The following is a 21,929-nucleotide window of genomic DNA, read 5'->3' on the forward strand; positions in this document are numbered from 1 at the left end:
TCCCCTTTCTGAGATGCAATGGCAGGAAGGGAAGGGCTGGTGGGCACATTGGAGGGGTCACAGACAGGGATGCCAGAAGTGCAAGTCCTGTGCAATAGGAAGGCAAGATACAGATACAGGCACAAAAGCACAAACAGAAGAAAGCAGCTGGGAGCAGCCAGTGGCTCAGGGACGATGCTGGGCACCAGCATCGTAGCTTAGCTCTGGAGCTGGGAAATCCTGCGGGCTGCAGGTCATTAGGTCTGAATGCCCTGACCCAGCTGATTTACTCAGTCATCAGTAGGGACAGGGCTCTGCTCACTAGCATAGTTTGAACACCTAACTTGGGCCACTTAAATCCTTACTTGCAGTTTGCAGATGCAGAGAGCTTTTCCTTGCATACCAGTTGCTTGCAATGACCCAGCTCTTCTTCAGTGTCTCCCATCCCCAGGAGAAATCAAACCCTGCACAAGGCATTGGCAACAAGGGAAAGGAGAGTCCGCTGAGCAGCCTGCCTTCCCTCTGAAATGCCCAGCTAAGGCAGTGGTCAAACACCACCTCCCTTTATCTCTCACTAGCCCTCTTGGTGAATCAGGTGCTTGTTCTGCCTTGGGTGGAAAAATTCCAGCTCCGGTTTGTCACCAGTTCCCCGGCACAGTCCTACTGCACAGTCACCTGGCTCAGCCTGGCGAGGTCTGAAGCTACCTGGCACGGTGTGCTCTCACTGTGCTCATCGCTCGGGTGATGTGGGTTTAAACGTAGCCCCACTGCCCTGTGCAAAGACCTGCCCCACCGCCTGCCTGCTCCCTGCCCAGGTCATCTTCCCGAGGTGCTGGCTTGCAAGGACAGGGCTTCCAGCACTGCCTCTGTCAGGCAGGAGGGAAGAGTAATGATTTGAGACAAAAATATTTGATGCCATTTACGAGTAAAAACAGAATGTTTTAGTTTGATTGGTGTTGTTTATCCCCTGCCCTTTCTGAAACTGGAACCTCACTGCAGGTGGTAGCATGGTGCAAGGCGGAGGAGACCGTCTTTAAAAATAAAACAACACTCACTTTCCTTGCTCTGGGAGCGTAAATTAGGCTGGCCACTTGCCTTGGACAACTCCCCGACGCTGGGAACAAACTGTGCATCATTGCCTCTCTAATGGCCGTGCTCTTTCACCCACGGTTCCCCAGCATTTCTGTATCACTGAGAAACTGTCCCCTCTCCCTTCGTCCTGCTGCCTTCCTCCTGCCAGATCTGCTAAATCAAACTCATACTGGCTGAAAGCAGACAACTACTAACGTAGGAGGGAAGAGGCACCAGTCAGGCTGCCTGCACTGAAATGCAGATCCTGCTGTCACGGCATTTTCCAGCCCTGTTTCTTCTCCTTCTGCAATCACTTTCCAGCCTCTCCCTCCTCTTCCACATGGGATCCAGCTTCTTGCTTTCCACCTTGAGTTTCCTTCTGGTGCTTGAGTCATTGTCCCTCCTAGGGCCCTTTTCTCATCTCCATTTGTTTCTTCGTCATCTTTTTACACTCTCCTGGTGCTATATTTCATTTTGCCTCTGTTCTTTGTTGCCTCCATCTGTCTCTTCAACCATTCTCCTTCGAGTCCTTCTCTTTCTCTCCGTTTTTCATCACCAGTCCGTACTGGATTTATGACTTTATTGGCAGAGTTGATGGAAGCCTCCTTACAGACACAGTCGCTCAGTAAGCTGCATTGTCCAAACCTATGCTAAAAAAGTTGACCCTGTCCAAACAGTTTTATCATCATTTTTCCCCTCTTGAGTTTTGTGTGTTAAAGGGAATTCTTAGGCAGAGAAAGGAAATATCTCTGAAATCACTCTGCCTTCGTTATAAGCCTTTGGCTTGGTATATCATATCAGAAAGGAAAATCCCCAAAGCTCTGCCATCTAACTGTAGCAAACTGAAATCCTATCCTGCAGCCAAACAAGTGAGTCCAAGTGTGCTGCTCAGCAGTGGCTTGCCCCCGGCACGGAGGGCTGGACTGAATCAGCCCATCCTGAGACCAAACCCGAGCAGATGCAATGCCAGCACCCCCTCTTGGGGTCCCTCTAAGGTCCAGGGGGGCATTGCAGACTTGTAGGGAGAGCTCACCGTGCCCCTAGCCAGCACTTCTGCAGAGCCCCACGCTTCACTTCAGACCAACAATTCTTTCCTCCTGTCTCCATTTCTGTGTCTCCTGGCCAACATCCACAAGTCATGCCTAGAAGTCACAGCCCCCCCGGCCCCAGCCCTGCTGCCACCGGCTCTGGCTCGGAGGCTAATCACGCCACGGCTCTGCGCCCTGACCTTTTCTTTCTGGGAACAGCACGCACCCCTCGCCTCCCATCACTTGCCTCTCCCCCACCGCCAAGCAAGCGGCAGCCCAGCCAGAGCAGCCCGGCACCCTGCCCCTCTCCCTGCCTCCTCCTGCCTCTGCCAGCCCGGCGTGGCGGCAGCCGGTGTGTCATCGCCTCCCGCACCAGGGAGAGATGCCTGCAACTGTCCCTTACAGTCTGCTAGCAAATGTCAGCTGGGCCCCTGTGAAGGAGGGGCTGGGACTGCAGGAGGAACAGCTTGTACATCGCTCTGCTGCTGGGGACGGGGAGATGTTCATTCAAGGCTGGATGACTCTCCTGGAGGGGTTTCCATGCTATAAATAGGTACCCTGAGGATCCCCCTTTAAGAAGGGTCTTTCTCTGCAGCAGGGAGCCCTGAAGGGATGGGGAACCACACAGCCAGCTTTTAAATGAGCTGAACAAATCATGCTATGCAGTTACTGAGGAACGGCCTTCTTGTTCTGAGTCACAAAATGTCTTTCTGTGTTCTGCTCTCCCTTTTTCCTCCAATGGGCCTCCCCCTACAGCTCCCCTTTGCCTCAGCTGCTGTGATGAAGTGATATGAATCAACTCCAATAGCTGTGGATTGTGCCCCCAGCTTAGTGCCTTCCCTACTTCCATATCTATAACTCTATATACTTGTACTCTGTATCTCTGTATTTGTATCTCAGCTAGAGACAGCAGGACCTCCAGATTTGGGTGAGACTTGCCTTCATCGCCTCTCCACTGCCACCACCACTGACATTGCTCAGGGCTCCATCTCCCATGGCAGAGAACGTGCTAACATCTCCCTTGTGCAAAACAACCCTGGCGAGTTCACAAACAACTCCACTTTCATGAAGCTGAAAAGAAGAAGAGGACAACCTGTGCTTGCCAGGAGAAGACAAGGGAAGGGGTGTCTCTGAGCTACAGCACTTCAAAGGGCTGGTCCTGGTGAAAGGCAGGTCCCCACCAGTACTCATCGCAACACAAAGCAAAATGCCATTCAGGGTAAGACACTGCTCTGATGTCTGTGCTAGAAAAAATTGTCATGCTGATTAACACCTACCCCTCCAGCCGAACCATGAAAGCATCTCTCTTCCCCTCCCACCTTCCACACCAAAGATCTCTGTAATCAGACACTGACCCTGCTACAAGCAGGCTTTCAAGATCATGCAGAGCGTTGACTGACTCCCTGTCATGACTGATTTCACGAGTTACCTTCCAGCTTACACCGCTGCATCTGGCACTGCAGTCCAGCTCAACAAGAGCACAGGAACAGAGTAACACACATTCCCGTGGAAAATCTGTGACCTGATGGTTTATAGCACAGACGTCTTTCATATACAGCAAGCTGAGTGGAAGGAGGTCCTGCTTGAACTGGGCTAACTTACACAGAGCCTAGCAAGGCACGGGGGAAGGCGCACGGGCAGGAAAGGCATCGCAGGGCCCAGCACAGCAAATCCCCCTGGGAGACCATCCTAAAACCCAGCCTAGAAAGTCAACATCTCTCCATATCAAATTGCTGGGCTGCTACAAGGGTGTTTCTCATCCAAGCATGAGGGAACTGTTTCTTTCTTTAGCTGCAAAGCTGTTTGTACAGCCCTTCACACTCAGCAGCTCTGCACTCCAACTTTTGAGCCTAACTTGTCTCTGTGAAGAAGGTCCCATGCTCAGCCAGACTCGCGTTGAGGCAGAGTATCACAGTAGTATCTGAGTTACAGTGAGGTATTACAAAAGACCTACAGTCAGGGCCGATACAGATCTATCTCACCATCGTTCTCTTGTGTGAGGCTGGCCACTGTGCTGACACGCTTCCTCGCTGAAACCACCAACAGCAATGTCTTATTTTCATGAGACAGCTAGAAACAGAGGGCTGGAAGAGAGGGGTGACAGCCTACGCCTGATCTCACCCATTCCCAAGCAGGACAGCCAGGTGAGGTGAATGGAGAGTAAGAAAACATCTGAACAGTGAGAAGAGATTCCCCAATGAACATGCACCTACACAGTTCCTCTACCCTGCTCCCTTGCACATAGATATATTGGGGCTTCCACTGCCTCTGCTACATGCAGACACACTTCCTTTCTCTCCTAAGCGTGTATTGGAAAATCAGCGTTCTCCCACTGAGCCATCTGCTTCCAGGGCCAGGCATCAAGAAACTTATCTTGGGCTTCTACTCCAGTTTTTCTTGGGAAAAACTGCCACACATTTCCAGACATGAGTCCAATACAACAGGATGGGACTTGCAGGCTTTGGAGCAGGGACCCTGCAACCCCATGGATATTTTGCACTGTTTTTGAAGGCTTCTTCAAGGCTGCCTAACCGATTTGCTGTCCACACGCTGCAGCCCATGGGTCCTCCATCCAACAGTCACTAAAGAGTGTAATGTCCTGACAGGCACCAACCGTGGTAAGCACTATTTGATCTGATGCCAGTCGTATGGCTTTGGGGGCGATAACAAATGTTTTCAGCAGTGTGGTTCTTGCTTGGGCTGATGGCTGCAAAATATCAAGATGAGGGCCGTCCCCACCCAGGGATGAATAAGCATTTCCTTCAGCCAGAGACCAAAGAAGATTAAGGAGGGATTTTTCACACTTGCATACACTTAAGAGGAAAAAATATTTACATGAGGGAGAAAGGACTTGGCAGGGGCTTCCGAGAGGCTGTTTGCTGTTTATGCATTTCTCAGGACTGGGCTGAGGCTGCGGAGCTCGGTGGTGGAGCCTGAACCCCCACGAGCCGCCGAGGAGGTGGCGCGAGCGGGGAGCTGCGTTCAGACTGTCTCTAGGGCTGGTGAGAGATCCTCTTGCCGTTGCTCCTGTTGCCTATGCCTGCAATGAAGTCATGTCTGTGAGACTGCAGGTAGCTCTGGCAGCGGCCACTGTGGTTTCCTAATGTCTTTCCGTTGGCATCGCTGGAGGACCAGAGCCAGGAGGGGCTGCTGGAGCCTCAGGGCAATCACCAAATGTGCTGGGAAGCAGGGACTGGGCTCTAAGCATCTCTTAGGACCAAGCACCTTTCCAAGATGGGATGTGAAATGTTCTCCCGTCCAAATGTCCTGTTTTAACAGGGGTGGGTGGGGCTGGATGGCAGCTGAGGCTCCCCCCACAGATGCTGAAGGTCTGACTGATTCCTTCTTCAGGACCCCTGCAGTCAGCAACAGCTTGTATTTCTAGCTGGGGCTCTCTATCCCTTGAAAGCATAAAGTTACAAACCCATAAATTATTATAATTTGGGCATCTGCTGTGTTTTGAAAGTGCCTGGTGTAATCCCTCCCTGTCCAAGCTGCACGACGACTCCCTGCTGTTGTTTCTGGAAAGGAGCAGCCTCGAAATGTGCAGGGCACACAGTGGCCTTGCTGCCAAGACTTTCATCATGGTCTTAAGTGGCATAAAGAATGCAAAATACTTGTCATTGCAACATGCTGGGCTGGGATCCTACTTTACATTAACCATGCTCTTTCTTCACCTCCACCTGAAGCAATAAGAGCACTAGGACAACAGGGCTAGGCAACAGGTAACAGAGAACAGGCCAGGAGACTAGGATACTTTTCCAAAGACACCGCCCCAGAAGCTTTTCCAATGCTAATTAGGAGATAAAGCAACCTGGGACAGACAGCAGTGACCTACCACGCTGTGCTCCTGTCACCCCTGTTCCTGCAGAGCAATTCACCCCATTACCCCTGCTTCCAGCCCAAGCTCCAAACCAGCACAGCTGGAGAAGCTGCAGCACGGTGTTTGCACTGTGCTGAGCCAGGACTAAGGAGCCCTGCCAAGGTGTGCGACGTTCATCCCGGGCAAGGTAAGACCTTGCTCAGACAGCTGAGAGGGAGCAGAGTCATCATTCGCTCCTGCTGCAATGCCAGCGTGGGGGCTCGCTTATGGGCCGGAGCAGAGCAGAAACAGCACCGGGCTTTACAGACAAGCCCTGCATACATTTTGCCATGTTTCATGTTTCCCATCCCAACAGTCTCTGCACTGGACATCTGTGTTTCCTCCCAGTCCCAGGGAACTACTGGCACTGGTGACCAGCAACAGAGGATTAAAGCCCCCAGCTGTACTGGTCCATGCTTCTGCAGCAGCCCTGCTCTGCCATGGGAGCACTGGAGCCATCCAAGTCTGCCACTGTTTCAAGTCCAAACAGGCAGAAAAGCAGGTGGATTTTTAAAAACCATTTTGTCTGCAAACCCTGACACAAGAGGTGAAAACCAGAGAAGCCCTTTTACAGCGAGGTGCAAAGCACCCGCAACTTCCTTACTGCTTCCAGGGCTCAAAGCGCTGGATAAAGAAATGAAATTCTTGTCCACCCGAGGAGGCTGTGTGTGCCTCCCTGCCAGCACCAGGTTATTCCAGTGTTGGCTTTTTTTAATGAGCCCTGAAGGATTCACTGGAAGAGTCTTGGAGAGCAGGGGGCAAATACAGCCAGCAAAACAACTTTAAGCAAGGACACTTGACGACAAGCATACCATAAATACTCTTTATTTAAACACAATGTCAATCAATAGGACCTGCAATAAATACTCAAACTTTTGAACATACAGATCTTCGTCTATGTATCTATCTATCTAGCACAACAAAAACCTTTACATTTCCTTGTTTATATACAGATCTATATATCATTGTATATAGATAATGGAGATATATATACACACATCTACATACATGTATCTAAATACATATGGACTTGTGCAAAAATGACCTTACCAAGGACAGTAAACACGTAAATATTTCCCAATCCACTCTTGCTGGCAGTGGCAATATTGCACAGAAATTCAGTTGTGTGCTCCTGCCATTGGGAGAGTGAGAAAACAGGAGAAAAACTGAAATTGCATGCATGGAGAAGCAGCAAATCCACTTTTTTCATGACAAAGAAAGTTTGTAAAGGCTCAGTGCCCCCTGAAATATTCTGCTTGATACAGCACCCTTACACACAACAATTCCAGCTGATACCCACTGCCAAATCCAGGGGAATCAGGGTTGTGTCCTGCTCTTACAACACTTATCAGGAGACATAACCTCCTTCCAAGTTCTGTGTAAACTCCAGTTTCCAGCGTGTACTGCTCTGTCTAGACCCAGGCTGTGTCACTAAGACCCCAGGGAAGTGTCTGTGCTCCCAACCGAGCTGGCTGTACTTTGTTCTGTGGGAGGCAAACATGAGCCTCAGTCCTTTGGCCGAGGGTGGAAGAGGGAGCGGTTGTGCCACAGGGTCTGCCTATACCACCAGCTGCAGCTTGGGCCCTTGAGGAAGAACTATAGTGCATCTCCCAAGATGTACCCAGCAGTGCTGGGCAAAATATTGCTGCCCTACTCTTGTAATATGACCAAAAGCACCTACAGGTTCCCATAGGTGCCCCATGCAGCTGATCACCCCACAGGAATGTCTCTGATAAGAGGGTGTAGCTACCCCAGCTGCCAAATGACGGTGTCCTCACAGCCCGGGATGTGTGTTCATTGCAAAATGTTCTCTTTGCCCCTAGGAAGAAAGGTTAGGACTAATGCTCGCTTTCAAAACAGCTCCGATAAAAGAATAACAAGGGAAAGAAATGCTCCAGCTGCTGGGTTCAAGTCTCAGAAAAGAGTCAAGCTTTCACATTGAAAGAGACTTTGTTCCACAGGGCGGAGATACCAAAGAGTGGCTGCAGTCCTACTCGTGGACCTGAGAAACCAAGCTCAAGTGTAAAAACAGCGATGAAAGGAACCTTAATCCTTGCAAAACACTAATCTCAGGGAGCCTGGGGTCACACCACCTCTCTGCTGAGAACAACATCCAAGGCCAGGGTGGCTTTTCAAAACAGCCCTTGCTCATCCGAACCTGAAGAACCACCCTGGGTACCGCATAGATTGCAAACCTGAAGTGCAGGCACCGATACTGCTCTTACAAGTCAGCAAAAGATGTGGGTCAGCCAAGGTATGAGGTGCTTCACCAGGTACCATCCAGGGCTGGATGCTTCTGCAGAGGCAGCTGGGGAGGGGGAAGACTGGGGTGATCCTGGTGAGCAGGCACCTTCCCCAGCTCCCCCTTCCATCCTCATAGCCCAGGGACACAGCCAGGCACTGCCACGGTCGGTCAGGAAACCTTTGCTTCCCTGCTGCTTTTAGAAGGATGGCACTTTCTATCCACTGACAGAGAGCAGAGAAGGGAACATGCAAGACAGGCCATCCTCCCTCCTGCCGGAAGAATGAACATGCTCATAAACCCATCTCCTTGGGAAATGGGTTCTCATACCCGTGAAAACGAACACTCAGAGGCAGAGGACTGGCAAAGGGAGGGGACAAAAGCCCTTCCCTTAGCCAATGCGGGTGTTTGAGACTCCTGGCAGCAGGAGCATTGTAATTAAAGGTGCAGGAGCAGGCTGTCCCCATGTGCCGAAAGACGAGCCAGCGGGGAAGAAGATCAGTCTGGCTGAACAGAGAGCTTTGGCTGGAACTCAGGAAAAAAAAGAGAGTTTATGACCTTTGGAAGAAGGGGCAGGCAACTCAGGAGGACTACATGGATGTCATGAGGTGATGCAGGGAGAAAATTAGAAGGGCCAAAGCCCAACCAGAACTTAATCTGGCTGCTGCCGTGAAAGACAATAAAAAATGTTTCTGTAAATACATTAGCAACAAAAGGAGGGCTAAGGAGAATCTCCATCCTTTATTGCATGTGGGGAGAAACATAGTGACAAAGGATGAGGAAAAGGCTGAAGTACTTAATGCCTTCTTTGCCTCAGTCTTTAATAGTAAGACCAGTTGTTCTTGGGGTACCCAGCCCCCTGCGCTGGAAGACAGGGACGGGCAGCAGAATGAAGCCCTCATAATCCAAGGGCAAATGGTTAACGACCTGCTACAGCACTTAGACACACGCAAGTCTATGGGGCAAGTCTATGGGGACGGATGGGATCCACCCAAGGGTACTGAGGGAGCTGGCAGAATTGCTCACCAAGCCACTTTCAACCATTTATCAGCAGTCCTGGCTAGCCAGGGAGGTCCCAGTTGACTGGAGGTTAGCAAATGCGACGCCCATCTACAAGAAGGGCCGGAAGGAGGATCCGGGGAACTACAGGCCTGTCAGCCTGACCTCGGTGCTGGAGATGGTTATGGAGCCGATCATCTTGAGTGCCATCACGTGGCATGTACAGGACAACCAGGTGATCAGGCCCAGTCAGCATGGTTTTATGAAAGGCAGGTCCTGCTTGACCAACCTGATCTGCTTCTATGACAAGGTGACCCGCTTAGTGGATGAGGGAAAGGCTGTGGATGTTGTCTGCCTAGACTTTAGTAAAGCCTTTGACACCGTTTCCCACAGCATTCTCCTGGAGAAACCGGCTGCTCAGGGCTTGGACGGGCGTACTCTTTGCTGGGTAAAAAACTGGCTGGATGGCCGGGCCCAAAGAGTGCTGGTGAATGGAGTTAAATCCAGTTGGTGGCTGGTCACAAGTGGTGTTCCCCAGGGCTCAGTACTGGGGCCAGTTCTGTTTAATATCTTTATCAATGATCTGGACGAGGGGATCGAGTGCACCCTCAGTAAGTTTGCAGATGACACCAAGCTGGGCAGGAGCGTTGATCTGCTTGAGGGTAGGAAGGCTCTACAGAGGGATCTGAACAGGCTGGATCGATGGGCCGAGGCCACTTGTATGAGGTTCAACAAGGCTAAGTGTCAGGTCCTGCACTTGGGTCGCAACAACCCCATGCAACGCTACAGGCTTGGGGAAAAGTGGCTGGAAAGCTGCCTGGCGGAAAAGGACCTGGGGGTGTTGGCCAACATCTGGCTGAAGATGAGCCAGCAGTGTGCCCAGGTGGCCAAGAAGGCCAATAGCATCCTGGCTTGTATCAGAAATAGTGTGGCCAGCGGGACTAGGGAAGTGACCGTCCCCCTGTACTCAGCACTGGCGAGGCTGCACCTCGAATACTGTGTTCAGTTTTGGGCCCCTCACTACAAGAAAGACATTGAGGTGTTGGAGCATGTCCAAAGAAGGGCAATGAAGCTGGTGGAGGGTCTAGAGCACAAGTCCTACGAGGAGCGGCTGAGGGAACTGGGGTTGTTTAGCCTGGAGAAAAGGAGGCTGAGGGGAGACCTTATCGCTCTCTACAGCTGCCTGAAAGGAGGTTGTAGCAAGGTGGGGCTCAGTCTCTTTTCCCAGGTAACAAGTGATAGGACAAGAGGAAATGGCCTCAAAGTTGCACCAGGGGAGGTTTAGATTGCGTATTAGGAAAAATTTCTTCACTGAAAGGGTTGTCAAGCACTGGAACAGGCTGCCCAGGGAAGTGGTTGAGTCACCATCCCTGGAGGTATTTAAAAGACATGTAGATGTGGCACTTAGGGACATGGTTTAGTGGTGGACTTGGCAGGATTAGATTTACAGTTGGACTCGATGACCTTAAAGGTCTTTTCCAACTGAAATGATTCTGTGATTCTATGATTCTATACCAGAAGGGCAAGAGATGCTGGGAGATAGATTGCAGCCTGCTGTTTACTCCTAGCCACTCCTGTCAATACTCTCCCCTCTACAGCAAAAACATGTCCATTATAGTAAATAAATACATAAATAAGCCCTTTGAAAAGCCCAGCGGCTGTGACGTGGGAGAGCTGAAGAGCACGTTGTGTTCCTGCTCACACATCCGCTCCCTCTCCGGAGAAGTCGGGCTCTCCTTTCTACACTACTAATCCCTGGCCTATTTTCAAACTTTTGGGTGCATTTGGTAACTTAAGTCTCTTCCCTCCCTCTCTGCCATACCCACTGCCTCGGCAGTGTCCTTAGGCAGGGGTCTCACCTTCACCTGAACAACAGGGGAGGTGGCAAGGTGTGGACCCGGCTCCACAGGCAAGGCCAGGGCAGGCACAGCCAGGCTCCGCGTCCCTACCCTGACACCCCACCCCACGGCAACGCGATGTGCACTGCCAAGCAATGCTGCGCACTAGGAATTGCTGAACAATTCAGGATATGAGGCGCTTTGGGAACAGCCAGTCCTCAAGAGATGCTCGAGTCGCACTCCTAGGTGGGGGTCTGCACCCAGACCTCGTCCCCTCTGCCAGCTCCCTTTGCACTTCCACACCTCCCCAGTGCCGGAGCAAGCAGCAGGTTGTATTTCAAGGCCTGGCTTCCCAGAAAGCAAAAGCTCTCCAGGAATGCTCCCAAGAGGCAAAGGACTGACATAACTCAGCAGCTCTCGATACTCTGCCTGTTTTGGAGGACAAAGCAAAGACAGCCCCTGATGTGGAAACTACAGCTGCTTGAATCACCAGCAGGACCTACGGCGAGGACAGTATTTTGTAACAACACAAAAGCTGCGCTTGTGACGCTCATCTTGACTAAGACTTTAAAAACAATAACAAACTGTTTGGCCAAAGAGGCTAAAAGCAGTGAATGTACCGCAAAGCTCCAGTTAGCTGTACGCACTGACACCCGGGGGGTGGATAGTATCCCACCCATGCTCTATCCACCTTTGTGGCAGTGGCGTAAGGTACAAAGCAGCAGCACAGAAGGTAGCCTGCTCTGTTTGCAATAAGAATTTGGTATTTTGTTACAGTGATTTTCCTCAAATGAAGTCACCGCTGTGTGTTTTATCAGATGTATTTAACCTGAGCCAACTCTCTGCTAGTGTAAAATCCTAAGTACCCTAAAATCAATTTAAGCAGCTAGTGTCCCGACTTCAATGCTCCATTTTTTAATGCCTAGCATATATCTATAAAACTATCTTTTTATTATAAAATATTTTAACAGGCCAAAGGATTCCTTTACACAGCTTTTCTTTTTCAGCCGTGGAACAGGAAAGGTTTGTCAGGTTCGGCTTTGGTGGTGCCAAAATATTTTTTCCACCAATGTTTCTCTCTTTCAATTCCAGCTGCCCCCAGAACTGTGCAGTTCGTATTTCACCAGTTTTACTAATGTTGCCTTAGAGGAAAGAAATCAGTTCTTCAACACTCAGACTTCATTGCAAGCCTGAGGTTTCCTAACACTGTAGCTGAGCATTGCAGTACCGAGGTCAACTGCCCAGTGCAAACAGCCCAACGTCCCCTGCCCCTTCCACATCCATGTCTTCCGGATGGTGTAGTGGTTCTGCAATTAGACACTTGCTCATCTCTCAGCTTTGGCTACACACAGCCACAACATCTGAAGTATGAAGGTAGCCAGCCAAACAAATAGAGCAGTTATTTGCACAACAAAGTCCTGGTCCACAACTTGTGCTACTGAAATGCAAACAGTTACTAATAGTAAAAATACAGACAGCAACTGAAATGTGGACACTGGATTTCTTTGTACCATAGGCTCCTGCCCCAAAGCCGGTGGGAGTTAGGCTGCTGAGCCTGCTGTAGGCTGGCCTGGCCCCGTCATGAGCTGGCTGTCACTGTGGGACACCTCCTCCCTCTGTGCCCCTGCTACCTGCTAACATACACTGCCCCTGGGCATTCCAAAATACAGCAAGTGACTGGCAAGATTAAAAACACAGGAGATATAACACAGGAGATACGGATCGCTACAATCAAGAGGTTAATTTTCACTTCCCCCTGAATGCTACATAACAGTCATGGCCCACACTGAGCTAAAGTGTATCTCTAGCCCCAGCACGTGTACCTACACCACCTCCACAGCACACCGGCCTCTCGCATTTCAATCCTTGCGCAGTATGAAGCAAACAGCACCTGACTGCGGGTCCCATTCCCACTGGGTCTCCTGCTGCTCGGACAGCCTGTTAATGTTTATCTGAGGAGCAAATGTATTTGCCGACCTGGGGCCTCGCACACCGCACCATGCCATCACACCCCTCCTTTGCCCAAGTGGCTCATGCTCAAAGGACTCCGGGCACTGCTGACAACCCCACCAAGGCAGCGGGTCAGGGCACCGACAGGCACAGGCATCAAAGCAGACAGCGAGAAGCAGGAGGGAAGGGCTCTCAGGCACATTCCCTGCCTCTGCTGTCGTGCTGAGCTGGAAAGGCTGCAAGCAGAGCTGAGCCAGCACCCGTCACAGGGTTAGAGGAGGAGAGGGCTCTTACAGCTGTTCCTCCTTCCCAGCACCCTTTCCAAGCAGGATCAGGACAGCTTTGGGAAGGAAAGAAGGGAGCACTAGGAGTTTCCAGATCCCAGCCCCACAAAAGCCAGGTGAGGTTTTACCATGAGGGGTGTGAGAGCTCGAGGAGTTTGTCGCTGCCCTGCACCTTGCAGCAGCCGCAGCAGCGACCAGCAGCAATCCCCCCGACCCCCGCACTGCCGTTCCAGAGGGGATTCCCCTCCAGCGCTCCCTGGGCCTGCCCCTTTCGGTACCAGCGCTTGGGGCAAGTCCTTCTCAGAGCACCCATGAGAGCCAGAGCCACACGGGGACTGCAAAGAGATGTCAGCAGCCAGAAACCCTGCTCCATTCCCTCTCCCAGCCGCCGACCTCCCCAGCTTCCTTGCAGCGCTGCCCCAAACCCCCTCTGCCGCCTGCAGCGGGGGCTAACAGCCCTAGAGGACTCAGCTCCGGGTCACCCCGGGTAGCTGCTCACCCCACCGATCTGCAAAGCCAGCTCTGCCGAGCACCCACGGATCCCCCAGCTGACCACACGTCTCCAGGAGCAGCGCAAGCAAAACCCCCGTAGTGCAGGGCAGGTGTGTGGAACTGCGTGGGGGGGAGAAGAGCCCGCACACACGTGGTGCTCGAGCATCCCCCCGCAGGACACCACGGCCCCACGGAGCGCCGATAGGTCCCGTGAGCCCCGTTTCCCCCCCACCTCTCCCGAGTGTTTCTGAAAAGACCCCGCACTTGCACATCCTCCTGGCCCTCGGCTCCAGCCTTTCACGCAGCAGCCGCGGGTGAAGGCAATGAGGGGGGGAGCTCCATTTCCCACCCCGATCGCTGCTTCCCTCCAGCTCGGGACTTGCAGAGAGCAAGCCCTCGGCAGCAGTGCCGTCCCCGTCGCCGTCCCCGTCGCCGTCCCCGTCCCGTGGCGTCCCGCAGCCCACACCTGCCCGCCCGTGTCTGCCGCCCCCCTGACAGCCCTGCGCGCCCGCCGCCAACTCCTGCAATCCGGGAACAAAACGCAAAGCCTGCCCCAAGGGGGGGGGGGGGAACCCACCTCGACAAACAAACCAACCAACCTACAGCCGTCCCGCGGCCAGAGCTGTGCTTCGAGCCTACCACGGAAAATAAAAAACCTCCTCCCTTCCCACCTCCTCGGGCTCACTGTCATTTGAGACTCGTAGTTAAACAAACCGGGCAGTTTAAAAGCTTTGGTCGGAGCCTCGACAAAAGGATGGTCTGTGGTTGTAGCAGCGTTTCACCCGACCTCCCAGTACCACATTCCGGAGTCCCACAGTCACGGTCTCACATTCTGGGCAAACAGTCCATTTATTTCTATTATTATTTCAGCAGAAACTCCTATAGCACTTGGCAAAAAAAGCATTCGTTGTTTCTGGGCGTTGTTTAAACTGTCCCACTGACGGCAACAGCCGCGGATCCGACGCAGCCCTACCGAGCCGCGCTCAGCCCCGCTCCCGGCATCCCTTCCCCGGGGATTTTGTCGCAGGGTGCCATCTCCGCACAGTCCCCCGGGCTGGACCGCACTGGCACCACCGCCCGAGGCTGCCCTCCCGGCCGGGGAGCGGTCCCACGGCCACCGGCTCGGTTATGAGAAGGGAACCGGGAAGACTCCCGCGGGGCGCCCGGCTCCGCAGGCGGTGCTGCCGCCGGGGCGGGCGGGTGCAGCCCCGGCCCCGCTCCCGCCGCAGCCGCCGGCTGCTAACAAGTAAGGTCATGAGGTAGTTCAACACCGGCCACGGCCAGGAAGTTCCTCAGGGGACGAGCTTTCTGCACAGCCTTAAATTCCGCCCCCACCCCTGCTCAAGGGACCCACGGTCGTGCCCCTAAACAGGTAGACCGCAAGCAGCCCGCCCGACCCTGCCCGGGGCAACCCCCCCACTGTTTGCAGGTGGTTTGCTAAGTTTTGGGTTTCTTGCAGCCATTAGATTTTAGGTGCGCTCTAGAAGAGGATCATTATTATTATTAACGGGGGTTTTGTTTTTCCTTAGAGAGAAAAGCTCCTCTTTGTAACCGATGCGTGCCACGCCAAAGCCCGTCGCGTCTCGAAGCTACCCGCTAGGCACAGTACCTTTGCAGTGCAAAAAGTCCTCGGGGTGAGGGAAGGAACCCTCTTCGCAGAGCAGCTCGCAGGTTTTATCCGATGCCAGGGGGTAGCAGTTGTCCTCCTCGTTGTAGTCGCTCTTGCCGTTGCTGTTTGAGTAGCCGTTGGCATACATCTTCAGGGCGGACCTGCGGAGGCAGAGGAGCTCCTGGAAGGCATACCTGAAGTCCGGGCTCCGGCAGTAGATCAAAGGGTTGAAGGCAGAATTGACATAGCCCAGCCAGTTCAAGAGGATGTACACGTACTTGGGTATGATGTCGTCCTGGATGACGTGCACGATATTGACGATGAAGAAGGGCAGCCAGCACAGCGTGAAGGTGCCCATGATGATGCCCAGGGTCTTGAGGGCCTTGTGCTCCTTCAAGAAGAACTTGGAGGAACGGCGGTGCCCAGCTCCCCCTTTCTGCTCCTGCTCCTTGTTCTGGGTGTGAAACCTCCCCTCGCTCCTGTCTATCTTCTGCAGCTGCTTCTTGGCCACCTGGAAGACCCTGGCGTACACGAATACCATGACCACGAGCGGCAGATAGAAGGAGATGATGGAGGAGGCAATGGCATAGGCTTGGTTGGTGAAGAAGTCGCAACACGTGTCCTTCTCGTAGCACAGGATGGCCTCATCACGGTCCGCCCGGTACCAGTGCATTTGGATGGGCAAGAAGGAGGTGAGGGCTGAGACCACCCACACCACGAGGATGACCACGCGTGCCTTGCTCTTGGTCAGCAGGCTCTGGTACTTGAAAGGGGAGGTGATGGCGAAGTACCGGTCCACGGCAATGACGCAGAGGGTCTCAATGCTGGCCGTGACACAGAGCACGTCCAAGGAGGTCCAGAACTCACACCAGAAGTTCCCAAACTTCCACATCTCCATGATGATGTGGCTGGCGCCGAAGGGCACCACAGCCAGCCCCATCACCAGGTCAGCGCAGGCCAGCGAGGTGATGAAGCAGTTGGTGACAGTCTGCAGGCGCTGGAACCGGGCGATGGCAGTGATCACCAGCACGTTGCCGAAGACGATGGCCAGCACGATCACCGACATGAGGATCCCCATGCCCACCATCCACACGTCCCGCGACAGCGTGGGGTCGGCGGCGCTCTGGTTGGCGCTGACGTTGCCGCCGGGCAGCTCGGTGCCTGCCACCCCCATGGCCCCCAGCAGCCCCCCGGGCGGGCGGCGGGGGCTCGGCTTTAGCCTAGGGCTCCTCCGCGGCAGCGCTGCACCGGGCGCCGCGCATACGGGCAGGGCCGGGCCGGGCCGGCAGGTGCGGGCGGGCAGCGCGCGGGCCGCTCGCGCTGTGCGTGCCTGGGACCGCTCCGCTCCCGTCCCGCGCGCGGCGGCCCCGCGCCCGCCCGACTACCTCAGCCCGTTAGGCGCCGCGGAGCTTATAGCGACACCCGCCGTGACATCAGCCCGCCACAGCCAATGGCAGTCCGCGCCGCGCCCCGCGCGCACCTCGCACCCCCCGCCCCCCCCGGCCCGACCGCCTGCCCCACGCGTGTCCCCGCCCCGCGCGCTCCCCCCGACCACGCCTGCTACATCCCCGCGGTGTCCCCACGCCTCACGCGCACTCCCCACCCCGTGGTCTCCCCCTGCTCCATGCGTGCTCCCCCCCCCCCGCGGTGTCCCACGCCCCCCCGCCCACGCGTGCTCCCCGCCCCAGGGTGTCCCTGTGCTTTCCACCCTACATGCATCCCCACGCGCTGCCTGCTCTGCAGTGTCCCCATGCCTTCCACCTACGAGTGCCACACATGCACTCCTGCCTCAGGGGTGTCCCTGCACCCCCTGCCCCACACGTGTCCCCGCACCCCACGTGCACTCCCTGCCCCGGGGTGTCCCCACACCCGCCACCCCACCCATGCACCCTGTGTGCTCCCTGCCGCCAGGAGACGTGGCACCGGGAAAATCCTGAGGACGCTGGTGCTCACGGAGACGTTGTCCCTGGCTGGGCAGTGGGGTTTGGCTTTCCCCAGAGCCCCCATCCTCACCGGTGACGCTTTGTGCCAGGATGTCACCCAGGTCTCTGTCCCTGCCGGCCCCCAGCCCAGCACCATTGCTGCGGCTTCACCCCCAGCCCAGCACCCCAGCTGGCACCCAGGCAGCCAGGGTGGTGGGGTGGATCCGAGCGCTGGAGCTGCAGCCCAGCCCCAGAAACCCCGGAGCTGGGCAAGGGCACAGACACCCCTCCACTGTCCCAGGAGCGCTGGCCAGGCAGGGAGGCTGTGCGACTGCTGCGCACTGCGGTCCGCCACGCTGCAGCCAGGCATGTGGTCAGCCCCGGACACTATCACAAGTATTTCCCTCCAAAGCAAACAAATTTGCTAAATAAGGACTAAGGAATCCTGCAAACTTCCTTTTAGCCTAACAGGAGATAACACCGCCGCTGGAGTTTTATTTCTGCCCATTGCTCTGTACTAACACTGTCCAGCCTTGTGCTGCTCTCCCGCAGAGATATATCGTGCTGCCTGCCGGCCCCAGGGGGCTTGCGGAGGTGACAGCAAAGCCTGAAGGCTGTGGTTCTAAAATTACCTTGTGCCACAGAAAGGGGGAACAGAAAGAGTTGCTTTTGCCCAGTGTCTCGTCGGGTGCTGCGCCATGGCCCTCCTGTGACACAGGCAGTGGAGGACTCCTGCCTTCGTTAGCAATTAAACAGTTACTAATGTTAAATCTTGTTTGAAACACATCAGCCGCCGGAGTCTGATGGGGCTTCACGCTTCTGCCTCGTTTTTGCTGTGTGGCAAGGCCGTACCGCGGTGTCGAGGGCTGGGCGCCGGCTGCGGCAGCTGGGCTGCAGTGGGGAGCAGCCTTCGCCCTGCCGGCCCCGCACCGCAGCCTGCTAGGTGTCCGTGTCGCGCCTGGCTGCGCCCGGGCTATTCATAGAGAAGAGCTGGGTGTACAGAGAGGAAGCCTTGTGGTTTAAAACAGAGGGGCAAATGAGGTGCTGGAATCAGGAAATGAGATGAAAGGCAGTTTCAGCAGCGTGAGGTTTCTGTCTAGGCAGGGATCTTTCTTAACTAATGGCTTCCCTACAGTGTTTCCACACTCCACTTCTGCATCTGCACACTTCAGAAGTTTTAAAAATGAAGAGACGTGAACAAAAGATCCACAGGGCACCCCTTCCCGCTGCAGACACATGCAGCCCTTGGGAAGCAGGGGCATTTGGAGGAGCCACGTGTGCAGTGCTAATGACCTTAGCTAATTACCAGGAGTTTCCCCTGCCCACTGTTGAGATAAATGGGGCCATACGTTTCCCACACATACCAACAGGTACAACTGCAATCAGCTGGTGTGAGTCTGTAGCACTCCATTGGCTTTCACAGGCTTCACGCCAGCTGAGGGTCTGGCCCGTACGCAGGCGCAGGCTCAGTTAGCACTTGCTGGGTGTGATATCCGTTCCCCAGCTCCCGTGCACAGAGGCCCCCACACACCCTCTCTGCCCGGGCGCCAGCAGCACTCACCTTGCAGAGGAAGCATGTCAAGAAGCTGCTGGAAAAGCAGAGGTACAGATAACATGCAATAGCGGGAGAGCAGAGCAGAACAGGGAAGGAAAAGCAGAAGGTGTGGGACCTACAGGTCATCCTCAGCTCCCTGTTCCCTCCTCTTTTTTAAGAGCTGATCAGAAAGCTCTAGAAAGTGCTCAAGGTAAGTTTCTGGTAATAACCTGGCGAGTTTGCTGTGCTGTTGCCTGTGGGTTAGGCTAACATCTGGGAATACTCTGACAAAATCAAAGCGCTCAAAAAGCATTAGGTCCCCTATGCTCATAGACATACAAATGTTCATCCTTGCATGAAGCACTGAGTCCTGAAAGGAGGAGAAGCAGGTCTGGGGACTTGGTGAGAAACACCAGCTCTGGGAGAGTCAAAGCTAAGTAAGTTCTCTGCTTCGTAACAAGTGCTTTATCAAAGGCATCTGTATGTCCTGCATGTCCCTGGTAACAGTCTCACATTGCTCTCCAGAGCCTGCTTCAGGACTCTGGAATCCAGTCTCTGTGCCCAGGGTACAGAAATCAGCCAACCCAGCTTACATCTAAATATTTTGTCTTTGTTGTACTATATTCAAAGAAGCCTGAACCTCTGCTTTGGTTAGCAGGGTGTGGTGGAGGAAGCAGAGAAAGGCTGATTTTTCTTCCTCGATTCTGCAGCTCTTGCTTGTGTTGGCAATCTTTGTTCACCTATATGTGAGGTGTGTCGGGGTGGGCCCATGGCTTGAGCTGATTTCCGCCCTTGGCTATGCAGCCATAACCCACACCAAGTGGGACTAGTGACCACAGGTTCAAAATAAAGGCAGGAATTTGCCCCACATAAAAATAAATTTCATCACCCAAAGTCTGAGTTCCTTTTGGGGTTTGCATGCCTTTATCTGTGCTTTTGAGTAGTTACTAGCTTTCCAGCACGTTCAAGGCTTCTTATTTAAACAACTGTAATACCAAACCTCAGAGGAGAGGTTAGGAAGACAGTTAAGTTTGCACTTTTTACGCTGCCTGAAGTGCTGGGGAGAGCCCCAGCCCACCCCAAAATGCCTCCTCCTGGGTTCCTTGGGCTTGGAGGGTGTCAAAATCAGGCACGTCTCATTTGTTTCATGCAGTACATCTGCACCACTGACCCTGCTGCTTTGTCATCACGCTAATCTTTTCTCTTTTTATAATTGGATGTGTGCTCCCTCCTTGCTGGGTGACATTTGAAGAACAGCCTGTGGGATCAATGAGAAAGGCAGGGTTGGTAGAAAGAGGTAATCACTTTTATTAGTCCAGCTGACATAATTGGAAAAAACAGCCAGGCTTTTGGGCATGCAAGACCTTCCTCAGGACTGTGACTAGCTGGGATGCTGGCCTTAACCCTGCCTGCCCAGATGCTTATCACAAGCTGGAAAGCACAGAAGCACTCTGATATTAAGCAGCTGGCCAGATCAGGCCCTTGGCAAGTGCTCGGAAGTGACAGTCTTCAACACAGTGTTTGGCGGGAGAGGAATTTGTACAATTCTGTTCTTGCAGAGAACTGATACGTAACAGTATTTGTCTGGTATGTCACTGTGGGGAGGGCTGTAGAGCAGCAGAAGCAGCATGCAGATAGCATGGAAGCATTCCTCTTCCTGTGGCTGCTGATGAGCACCAGCCCCTGCTGCAGGTGAGCAGCCCACCCTGGCCTGCGCCACGCCGGGCACCCTTCCGACAATCTGGCAGTGCCTGCTTGGAGGGGCTTCATTCTGCTTTTCCCCTTTTTTCTGCGGCATTCATTTGCGTGTGCCTGGCTTTGGCCGTCAGCGGGCACTCGGCAGTGCTGCAGCAGAGTGCTGTGCTGGGGCAGCTCACCAGCCCGCGGGAAGAGGGATGGGGACACTTTCTGTGGGTCACCTCTGCCTTCCTCTGGGGGCTTTTGGCTTCCTCATTCTCCCACTTCAAAGCAGCTTGGCAGGGGTCAGGGAGCTTTCGGCAGGTTAGCTGTGGTAGCAGCAGTGCAGCCTCCCGGCTCTTGATTTCTCTTCCTCGCTTGCTTTGTAAGCCATGAGGGGGAGCCACCCGTGACTCACAGCTCCCCGTTAATCTCTCATTTATGCTTGTTTGGAATAACAGTGCAATTAGAAATTAGGGTTCACGTGATAAAGTGGGGTTTTTTTGTTTGCTTGTTTCTCTCTTGGAGCTCCCTGCACGGTCTGGTGGGAACCCTGGAGCGTCTCCTTGCTCCAGGAGCCCACAGCAGTAAGGAGAAGCCCGGGGCTCCCTTTGGCACCCACCTGCAGCAGGGAGGACAGCAGAAGGGACAGAAACACTCCTGCTTCTTTTCGATGCAAGAGATGCTGCCACCTCCACCCTCGGGCAGCCGTCCCCAGCCCCAGTGCTCCCGAGCACCGTGCCCACCCTGTGCTCCACAGCGGGATGGGGCGGCAGAGGGGCCCTCCTCCACTCTGGGGGCTGCAGGATGGCGTGAAGTGCCTGAGACAGCACCCATCTGACAAGGGAGCATCCCTAACGCTTCCACAGGTGCCACCGCTGTTAAAGAGTGCCCGTCCCCACATCCTCCCATGTGAAGGTGCCGTGGAGGTGTGAATGGAAACTGAGCGAGGGGGGAAATCAATCATCTTGCATCAAGGCGGGCAGGATCCTCTGGTCCTCTCTGTAAATCTCCCAGGGCATCTGCTGAGTGTGGGAGATCACAGCTATTAACCTCTGGAGTACTGGCATTTTTAGGGAGGCAGTTATTGTCCTTTTTTTTTTTTTTGTTTAGACTAGACCAAGGAAAAAGGAAACTGCTGAATATGAGCAATGACCCCAGTGAAAACTGAGGCGCTTTATATGGAACATGACACTGGCTGGAACAGCTGAAGACCAGAGATTCATTGTCTCTGGGCCAAATACTGAACTGCTCGCCTGTAAATCAATACTGATGGTGAATACAGGTTACAAAATAACACAACATGAGGGCAGCAGAGGAAACAGAAGAGAGCATGAGAATAATAGTTAGAGATAACAGATTGTTATCAAGCCTTTTTTTCTTCTCATTACTGTTTTTCCCATAATTGAACATAATTTTCATAAGCAGAGGAGATCACCGTC

The 21,929-nt window shown here is 53.7% G+C and overlaps 1 protein-coding gene across 1 annotated transcript in view; it reads right to left on the bottom strand.

Annotated features, from left to right (window-relative positions):
* ADRB2 (adrenoceptor beta 2) overlaps positions 1 to 16,528 on the bottom strand; it is a 33,320-nt gene extending 16,792 nt beyond the window's left edge. Inside the window, exon 1 of the mRNA XM_050905439.1 lies at positions 15,355 to 16,528. Within this exon, the coding sequence (XP_050761396.1) occupies positions 15,355 to 16,528 (1,174 nt within the window). The remainder of the gene's footprint in view (positions 1 to 15,354) is intronic.
* Between the last annotated feature and the right edge of the window lie 5,401 nt (positions 16,529 to 21,929).

This window comes from Gymnogyps californianus, chromosome 14 (assembly GCF_018139145.2).
Source record: "Gymnogyps californianus isolate 813 chromosome 14, ASM1813914v2, whole genome shotgun sequence".
Lineage (NCBI taxonomy): Eukaryota > Metazoa > Chordata > Aves > Accipitriformes > Cathartidae > Gymnogyps > Gymnogyps californianus.